Here is a 10,330-nt window from a genome sequence, read left to right as displayed (position 1 = left end):
TTCTTAATAAGCCTTTCCTTTCCTTTAGGCAGCTTTTCAAAGCGTAATCTCATGTGTTTGTTCCCCAAATGAAGGGGGAAGAACTGCCAGTGAGAAAAATGACATTTGAATATTTCCCATTGTCATACCTAAATCTCCTTTCACGTCAGGTCAACACAGGTCAGGCTGGGTAGATGAACGGATTTGGTTTGGTTGGTCTGGTAGAATTTAGTGTAGTTACCTTCTAATGATGAGAGGACAGATAGAAGATGATGTCTGCAACTGATTAAGAAAGAAAATGGAATGAAAACCAAATGGGAAGTTTGTTCATATTACAGGCAAGAAAAAAAAAGAAAAATATTGTGGAGATATTGGGGAAAGATTGCCAGTCCTCAGAGGTTAGCATGAGCTGGCTGGTTGTCAGCTGGGGCAGGTTTCTTTGATAGTTCTGCAATTCCGCTTGACTTATTTCCTCTAGTTCTCTTCATAACCGAATGGCTCAGATTATATCCAGATTATTTATATGAACGATTTAAGATTTAATCCCAATGCCATATGCCTCTAATACATGTCACATTTTCCTTTTCCTTTAAACACCTTAACTATGTGGATAAAAATGAATGAAATCATATGGTTGAAAAGAAACTTATTTCCTGAGAACTTTATTGCATTTCTTGACAAACACTGCAACTTTACATGACAGCACAAACACTGGAGTTTTCTTTCATGTCTGTCACTCACTGCAGTCAACACATATTCCACACAATGATTTTTTTAAAAACAGTTATCAATAGGACAAGACAGTTCTTTTGATTTGTTTGTATACAGAAGATTACAGTGGCACTGAGAGAACGGCTGGTCTGTGGCAGGTCAAGCCGCGGCGGCAGGGCAGGAGTGCGGGGACACGCCCTGAAGGGCAAAAGCAGAACTGAAATCCAGCGAGTCAGTCAGGTGACCTTTGTGAACTCTTAGGTGACGCATGCAGCCGCGGAATGAGGCTCTTGTGGTCAGACAATTCTGTTTCACGTCACCTGGACAGAGAGAGAGAGGGAAGGACATCAGACTTCATGCTACAGTCCAATGGCGTGTCTCAAGGGAACACTGTCAGAAAACACAGTCCCTTTGTTCGTTGCTGAATTCACCGGCAAAACAAAAATGTTAATGAAGCTGGCCAGACCAGGGACCTTATGTCTTACTTCAAAAAAGTCTTGATGATTACTTGCAAAAATAACATATGACTTTGTCTTTAAGCTTTTTCAGTCAGTTTGAGGGTCGCTTAAATTTGCGATTTGCCCTTGAGAAAGATTGCAGATCACGCATGCAAAAATCAATATTTCTGTTGTATGTGAATATAATTGTGCGTTACCTGGGTATCCTCCTACGTAGATGGGGTTTTTGGTCTCGGCTGAGGTTGATGAGGAGTACGGGTTTTCCGTGGTCACCGTCACTCCGTCCACAGTCACACTGATGCGGTGTTTAAATTTCTTGGCAACTATGGAATGCCACCGTCCATCACAAAGCCACACGGTGCTCCGAGATGTGGCGGATATCCGACCTGCTCCGTTATTTACGTTAAACACAACCTGCAGAAGCACAGAGAACATTCTCAGTAAAGACAATACAGTCTCAGTAATTATCAACACTTCTTAACAAAGGTAAAACAGTGTGATTACTCTATACACTTCAGATCATACATTGTCTTATTATACTAAATGGCACTGACCACATGGTAACAACTGTGATATGTTTACACTGTAAAAGCCCAGACAGAAAGTAAGCACACCACTCAAACACTTTCAGTGTGTCTTTAAACACTTTCAGTGTGTCTTTATACTTTGTCACTGTTCATTCAGATGAGGATCTTATCCAAAACTGCAGGAGGTTTTTTTTTTTTCCAAAGAGTTGCATGCCATGCCAGAGTTTAGCTTGGCGTTTCATTAATCATGCACTGAAGATCCTCACATGACGTTCTGCGTTCACATGCTTTATTCACCTTCCAAAGGGCCACATGCCATAAGACTTGACAAACGAGATTGAGTTGAATCAGTTATGTTAGTCAAGCGTTGCTATGGGTCTTTTGGCCTGGAGGAACTAGACACTGAGGTAAACAGGTACACACGGTGGAGAGATGAGTTATTACACTGACCTGCCCATTCACCAGCTCCAGACCAATGGCGTCCACCTTGGTACTGCTGATGCCCAGAATGGCCCCATCCAGGGCGGTGGAGCGGAACTCCAGACTCACAGTCACGTCTGAGCCAACATTATATCCATCTTTCACTGAGGACGGAGATCACACACAATGACATTACAACGAGCGTCACAGAGCAGTATATACCTGTTTAAACCGTTATGGATGTGTTGTCACAGACAGAGGTCTAGTAGTCTAGATTAAAACTGGACTAAATTTTACAGTTACTAGGGATTCTCCATTTAATTTTTTAGGCCCTGACAGGGCTTTACCTATGTCTGGAAACCAGTCAGAGACATATTAGAGACCTCTGGTCTTAAAGGTTCAAAACACGGACTAAACCACCTTCTGGATAAAACTGCATTTTTAAATCTTTTAACATGTAACTTTTAGAGAGAGAGGTGGTACAGTACTGATGGAGAGGGACATGTGTGAGAGAGGTGGTATAGTACTGACTGAGAGGGACATGTGTGAGAGAGGTGGTATAGTACTGATGGAGAGGGACATGTGTGAGAGAGGTGGTATAGTACTGATGGAGAGGGACATGTGTGAGAGAGGTGGTATAGTACTGACTGAGAGAGATATGTGTGAGAGAGGTGGTATAGTACTGACTGAGAGGGACATGTGTGAGAGAGGTGGTATAGTACTGATGGAGAGGGACATGTGTGAGAGATGTGCTATAGTACTGACGGAGAGGGACATGTGTGAGAGAGGTGGTATAGTACTGACTGAGGGACATGTGAGAGAGGTGGTATAGTACTGACTGAGAGGGACATGTGTGAGAGAGGTGTTATACTACTGACTGAGAGGGACATATGTGAGAGATGTGCTATAGTACTGACTGAGAGGGACATGTGTGAGAGATGTGCTATAGTACTGACTGAGAGGGATATGTGTCAGAGAGGTGGTATAGTACTGACTGAGAGGGACATATGTGAGAGATGTGCTATAGTACTGACTGAGAGGGACATGTGTGAGAGATGTGCTATAGTACTGACTGAGAGGGACATGTGAGAGATGTGCTATAGTACTGACTGAGAGGGACATGTGTGAGAGAGGTGGTATAGTACTGACGGAGAGGGACATGTGTGAGAGAGGTGGTATAGTACTGACTGAGGGACATGTGAGAGAGGTGGTATAGTACTGACTGAGAGGGACATGTGTCAGAGAGGTGCTATAGTACTGACTGAGAGGGACATGTGTGAGAGAGGTGGTATAGTACTGACTGAGAGGGACATGTGTGAGAGAGGTGGTATAGTACTGACTGAGGGACATGTGTGAGAGAGGTGGTATAGTACTGACTGAGAGGGACATGTGTGAGAGAGGTGGTATAGTACTGACTGAGAGGGACATGTGTGAGAGAGGTGGTATAGTACTGACTGAGAGGGACATGTGTGAGAGAGGTGGTATAGTACTGATGGAGAGGGACATGTGTGAGAGATGTGCTATAGTACTGACTGAGAGGGACATGTGTGAGAGAGGTGGTATAGTACTGACTGAGAGGGACATGTGTGAGAGATGTGCTATAGTACTGACTGAGAGGGACATGTGTGAGAGAGGTGTTATACTACTGACTGAGAGGGACATATGTGAGAGATGTGCTATAGTACTGACTGAGAGGGACATGTGTGAGAGAGGTGGTATAGTACTGACTGAGAGGGACATGTGTGAGAGAGGTGGTATAGTACTGACTGAGGGACATGTGTGAGAGAGGTGGTATAGTACTGACTGAGAGGGACATGTGTGAGAGAGGTGGTATAGTACTGACTGAGAAGGACATGTGTCAGAGATGTGCTATAGTACTGACTGAGAGGGACATGTGTGAGAGAGGTGGTATAGTACTGACTGAGAGGGACATGTGTGAGAGAGGTGGTATAGTACTGACTGAGGGACATGTGTGAGAGAGGTGTTATAGTACTGACTGAGAGGGACATGTGTGAGAGAGGTGGTATAGTACTGACTGAGAGGGACATATGTGAGAGATGTGCTATAGTACTGACTGAGAGGGACATATGTGAGAGATGTGCTATAGTACTGACTGAGGGACATGTGTGAGAGAGGTGCTATAGTACTGACTGAGAGGGACATGTGAGAGATGTGCTATAGTACTGACTGAGAGGGACATGTGTGAGAGAGGTGGTATAGTACTGACTGAGAGGGACATGTGTGAGAGAGGTGCTATAGTACTGACTGAGAGGGACATGTGTGAGAGAGGTGGTATAGTACTGACTGAGAGGGATATGTGTGAGAGAGGTGTTATAGTACTGACTGAAGGCGGCGTAACCAGTCCCGTTGAAGAAGGAGCCCTCCTGGACTGCAGTGAAACAGGAAGTTGTGCCAAACTTAGACACTGGACTGAGCATGTTCATCTCCACGCTGTTAAACATCACCTTCTGCATGCAACCCGCCAGGCTGTGGGTCACCTGGTCACGCCACACACACACACACACACACACACACAAAAGAATTAAGACATGCTGCATTGGTTCTGGTACAGGATGAATGCTGTCTAAACTGAGTCAAATGATCCAGTTCATTTTTGTTTCAAACCATCAGCAAAATACTCCATTAATTCTCTGTAGAGCCACATATTTAAAACAATACATCACTTAGTGGCATTTGCTGCAAAATAACTCAGTAAGAAAACCCTTTGAGATTTTCCTAGTTGGGCTTTTAATTCTGATCCCCCTCTATGTTTTAAGCTTTGTTTACTCTGTGAAGGCAGTGTATACACTGCACGGTTACTGTCGTTTATGCCAATTTGAACTAAGTGATTCATCATTCAATGAATGGAGAACGATCCTGAGCTTCCATAATTGGATAGTTTTTTTTTTCAGTTTAGTTTTAAGTTAGTTTTAAAAAGAAAATCTGTAGAATTTTGTTAATTGCCTCCATTTTTTTCTCTGAATAACAACAGTCTTCAGAATGAAAAACAGTCTCACATTTCTGATTTTCTTGGCGACGTAGGTCGAGGGAAGTCCACCGAGGTAAAGTTTGCCCTCCACGTCCAGGGTGTGTCCTTTAGTCTGAACCCGTTCTGATTCCTGACTGTCCACACTCAGGCCCACACTCTTTTTACTGAACTCTGTCTTCACCTGTGTTTACACGCGCGCACACACACACACACACACACACACACACACACACACACACACACACACACACACACACACACAAATGTATCAGAAACTAACAGCACAGAAAAATGGGTGTCCGGCAGATACCATTTAGCAGTCACTGATGAAGTAACTGAAATTAAACATGCAGTTAACCTTCAGAACATCTGAAAGCGTTTCATAAATCAGGCCCTGCTGAATGACTACAATTCTCTATAGTATCCGTGACAGCATTGTTCTCTACGATCTCCATGGAGAGTGTCCATGGAAACTGACCGTGTGCCAGAGGCCATTGTTGATGGACATGGGTGAGGTGACAGAGGCTGGACCACGGCCCAGGTCACAGGAGAAAACCAGACGTCCCCCCTGCAGCTGGAGAATGGCATAGTCCTGCTGGTTAGCATTAGCCATGTAGTACAGAATACCGCTTGATGCAAACGTCCGCACAGACAGTTTAACAGTGAAGCTGTGGAGATGGAAAAAGAGAGCGAGTTTGAGTCTAAGTATATTAAACCCCTTATTTGTTTGTTATCAGGGTTTGTAACTATATACTAAAGCTTCACAGCTTTACCAACTACATACATTAAAATGCATAAAAACATTACGGCTGCATAAAAACATTTCTCCTTAGTAATCTCTGAATCTAGTGAAGGCTAGGCAATGAGGCAGATAAAAATGACCCCGTCAGTACAAAAGTGATTTTGGACTGAATTCAGAAAGAGAGCTTTATGGGGTGTAGTTATAAACATTTATGCAGTTTGGTTATAAACACTATGAGATAAACATTTCGCTGTGAATTCGACTGGGAGAAGACAGAGAGGGTCTGAATGAGAGGTGTGTTGATGGTGTGTGAAATCCAATGCTCTCTTGGGCTCAGCCCAGCAGGGCAGGTTGATTAATAATGCATTCATGAACAAAGACAGGGTTCTGGGATATGAGCTAATGCTAAGACACACTGAAGTGAAATCAGGAAACCCAGGAGAACGTTGGCCAGCCCCACACATAAATTCACATGAACGCAGAAAGCTACTTCTGGCGTCTCACACGGGATTTCAATTAGCCTGATGAAAACTGCAACGGTATGTTCAGTGAAACATCTGATGCCAAAACTGAACACAGCAGAAAAACAGAAAGATTCTTGAGTTGAATGAGGGGTCTCTGCTCAGACAAAAGCAGTACTCTGACAGCGATCCTGAAATATTACTTCTGCTTGATCTACCATCTGTTTGCATGTCTAGGCATTTGTATATTGCTCCCATGTGGAAAATACAGTAGCATAATCATTCTTCTGTTTTACTGTTATGTGTCCTTTCACAGTCAAATACACACGTATCTTGTCACAATGGCACTCTTTTAAGAGTGTGTTTATGTGTATATATATATATATATATATATATATATATATATACACACATATATACACACATACACATATATATATACACACACACACATATATACACACACACACACACACACACACACACACACACACACATATATATATACACACATATATATATGCATGTGTGTGTGTGTGTTTGTGGTGTGGTGTTTGTTTGAATGTGTGTCATTATGCAAGTTCACATTTTTTCCTATGAGAATGATATGACCATGTGACAGTTATGAACAAGGTCATAATAATGTAAGTTCTCTTATTATGGGGCAATCTGTAGGTCTGGTTATGACGTCATGTTTCCACATTTTTCACACAGTATGTGTCAAGAGGAAAAAAATGATGGATGAGATCTGGGGTAACAGGAGTTTCAAGTTCCTGCAGCATCCCAGGATAGTTTCTCAATCTGCTCTTGTCACCTTCAAACCACCCTAAAAATACCAGAGTTCAGCCCTCTGCTAGCCATCCTGATTCTGTTGGTCAAGAGCTAACTCACCACTCAACAGAACAGGCGTAAAGTACGAATACTCACCTTGTGCGAACGGTCCTGTTCTTGAAGCCGATGATCATGTGACTGTTTTTGGAAAGGCCAAAGTGGACGGCCTCCTGGAGACTGGCAGTGTTGTCCATTGCAGCACACTGTAAAACAAACAAACAAACAAATATATATATATATATATATACATATATATATATATATATATAAATGAATAAATAAATAAACAAACATAAATAAATAAAACAACCATATAAGGGCAAAGGGGAAAAGAAACACTATGATATTCAAAGAATCCAAGTATCATGCTTGTCATCGTGTGGAACTATCTGTGGCATTCAGATGAGACTGGTCATGTTAAAATGAATGTAACAGTGTCTCATTATGAGAAATGCTCTGCTCATTATTCATATCAATGGAATACTCTGTCAATGACACATATCCACTGACATCTGTCACACATTCCACATTTCTATGACTCTCTGTCTGGTAGTATTGGTATGAGTGTGTGTATGTGTGTGCATGTGCAACTCTGTGTGTGAGTGTGTGTGTGAAGGTGTGTAAAGCTGTTTTATGTGTGTCTGTAACATTATGAAAAGGTGCTTGCTCGTGTGTGTGTCTGTGCGTGTGTGGGTATGTGTGCGTGCGCGTGAATGCATCTGTCTGTTCGAGTTGGTAAAGGGGCTGGTATGTACATGTGTATGAGTCTGTCACAGTGAAGAAGTTGGTATGTGAATGTTAATTAATCTGTCTGTCAGCACTCAACATAAAGAAGCAGAACATTCTGGAACCTCTTCAGCTGTGACCACACAAAGAATGCAGAGCTGAGGAGTAACTGTGTGTGTGTGTACGCATGTGTGTTTGTGTCTGTGTGTGTTTACCGTGCTGGATCCGGGTGTGAGGGCACTGAGTTCAGCGGGGGGCGTGGCAGGTGGTCTAACAGGGTTCTGGGTGGGCTCCAGGTCCACTTCACTGTCGTCTGGTAGAACTACTGGTTTGGGTCTCTCCTCCAGCAGACAGCTGTTCATATCCACGTTCTCATACCTAACAGCTCGGGACAAGTCCAGCAACCTGACAACAGCACAGGAAAGAAAAGGCCCTGAGCACTGCACTTTGATCAAGTTTCTAAAAAATGATGGCTTGTTATTTGGTTTCTCTTCTTTTTAGTGTTTTTTTTTATGAAGATTTTCTGTTCAGTGATAAATATAATGAATGAAGATTGAAATGATTACAGGCTGTAAAGAGGCAGTATCAGAGCCTGTGAGGAAAGCAAATGAAATTACGCTCTGTTTAAATAATGAGCTATGTAGGAAATCAGATTAAGTTGTGTTCATCTTTTAGTGGACTCTGTTTTCTCAAACAGATCATAGCCGCATTGGTCTTGTGTTGAGTTTTTGAGTTTGTGCAGTAGTCTTATGTTGAGTTTTTGCGTTTGTGCAGTAGTCTTGTGTTGAGGTTTTGGGTTTGTGCAGTAGTCTTATGTTGAGTTTTTGCGTTTGTGCAGTAGTCTTGTGTTGAGGTTTTTGGTTTGTGCAGTAGTCTTGTGTTGAGATTTTGGGATTGTGCAGTGGTCTTGTGTTGAGTTTTTGAGTTTGTGCAGTAGTCTTGTGTTGAGTTTTTGAGTTTGTGCAGTAGTCTTGTGTTGAATTATTGGGATTGTGCAGTGGTCTTGTGTTGAGTTTTTGGGATTGTGCAGTGGTCTTGTGTTGGGTTTTTGAGTTTGTGCAGTAGTCTTGTGTTGAGTTTTTGAGTTTGTGCAGTAGTCTTGTGTTGAGTTTTTGGGATTGTGCAGTAGTCTTGTCTGAAGACATGAAATAGATTGTGCACTAGACTAAACCGTGTAATGATTTCTAAATGACAGACTGAGCAAGGGGATGTAAAACAGAGAGCATGGGGCTTTTTCTAAAAAGTATTAATACTTAATAGCACTGATTCAATAATCACAATACACACAGAATATATTACTACCTCTGACAATACAAATGAAGACTGAGCTAATGCAGACTGTAGAATTATCATGTTCACCAATCACTTTTTGTGAGCTTCATGTAGTGAAACAAAATCAAATGAATCTCATTAATGAAAAGATGTTACGTGGCTAAGTCACACAGCTGATCTCAGATCACTGAGGTCACACTGAAAGCACACATCTGTGAGACTCACATGGTGTCAACTGCCATGTTCCTGATGCAGCCATAGAAAGAACTGGTGGTACTCAGCACACCAGTGCCCTCTCCTGGCGGAACTCCTCCGACATAGACCCTACTCAGAGCCAGGCCTCTGTCCACAGATGAGCCCAGACGCATGGACGCCTGGTTATCCTCATCCACAAATACAGTCATGGTCCTGTAACATCACACACAACCCAACACACTGCCTTAAGACACCGCTCAATCTCTCACCACAGGGATTTTAATCTTACAAAAAACAAGACAAGGGAAAGCATAAATACACGGAAAAAACAAAAACTATAAATATACAAATACTTTCTAAAAGGATTAAAAAGTGAAGTTTTATATGGATGATTCTAGTCATCAGGAACACTCTTGTATTCTCATGTACAAGACTAAAAATTCACTTTGAAAAAAAAATTGCCTTTTTTGTTAAGCCATATCTCATAACACATTTTTCTTTATTGAGACATAAAATGTCAATCACAGAATAACTGTAATTTGGTTAGTCTTTCATCCTGTGTGGATAATTAAATACCACAATGGCTACGTTGTTTCTTTATACCAAACATACCTTTTGTTCCTCTGTAGGATTAGTGAGTGCTCCTGTCCGTCACTGAAAGTCCTGTTACGTGATTTGATGACAACTTTGGGCACAGTCCCACCCTCTACCATGTTCACATACACTTCCAGTCTGCCAGACACCAGCATAACTGCCAGGAAGGACTGACAAAGCAAGAGAGAGAGAGAGAGAGAGAGAGAGACAGAGAGACAGAGAGACAGGCAGAGAGAGTGAGAGGGGGAAGAGAGAGAGACAGAGAGGGAGTGAGTCCCTTAATGTGCTTAATTTCCACAATGCACTTTGCAGACCCTCTTCCTGCATTAGATTATATTAGATTTATCTCACAGTCCATTTTCATGTGAAGTCTTTTTCTAAACGGGTACACTCTTACAGCACTAAGGAAAATAAACCTGACAGAT

The 10,330-nt window shown here is 42.2% G+C and overlaps 1 protein-coding gene across 1 annotated transcript in view; it reads right to left on the bottom strand.

The window, feature by feature from the left end:
- Positions 1 to 849: 849 nt before the first annotated feature.
- The window catches only part of lama1 (laminin, alpha 1), a 54,115-nt gene continuing 44,634 nt past the window's right edge, over positions 850 to 10,330 (bottom strand). The window contains exons 54-63 of the mRNA XM_030767638.1: positions 9,924 to 10,075; positions 9,342 to 9,524; positions 8,060 to 8,249; positions 7,215 to 7,321; positions 5,563 to 5,752; positions 5,113 to 5,265; positions 4,440 to 4,593; positions 2,126 to 2,259; positions 1,346 to 1,562; positions 850 to 1,010 (exon numbers count right to left, since the gene is read on the bottom strand). Of these exons, the coding sequence (XP_030623498.1) occupies positions 850 to 1,010; positions 1,346 to 1,562; positions 2,126 to 2,259; positions 4,440 to 4,593; positions 5,113 to 5,265; positions 5,563 to 5,752; positions 7,215 to 7,321; positions 8,060 to 8,249; positions 9,342 to 9,524; positions 9,924 to 10,075 (1,641 nt within the window). The remainder of the gene's footprint in view (positions 1,011 to 1,345; positions 1,563 to 2,125; positions 2,260 to 4,439; positions 4,594 to 5,112; positions 5,266 to 5,562; positions 5,753 to 7,214; positions 7,322 to 8,059; positions 8,250 to 9,341; positions 9,525 to 9,923; positions 10,076 to 10,330) is intronic.

The sequence above is a fragment of the Chanos chanos genome, chromosome 3 (genome assembly GCF_902362185.1).
Source record: "Chanos chanos chromosome 3, fChaCha1.1, whole genome shotgun sequence".
Classification (NCBI taxonomy): domain Eukaryota; kingdom Metazoa; phylum Chordata; class Actinopteri; order Gonorynchiformes; family Chanidae; genus Chanos; species Chanos chanos.
The sequence above is the reverse complement of the archived record's forward strand: the minus strand, read 5'-3'. Positions and strand labels throughout refer to the sequence as shown.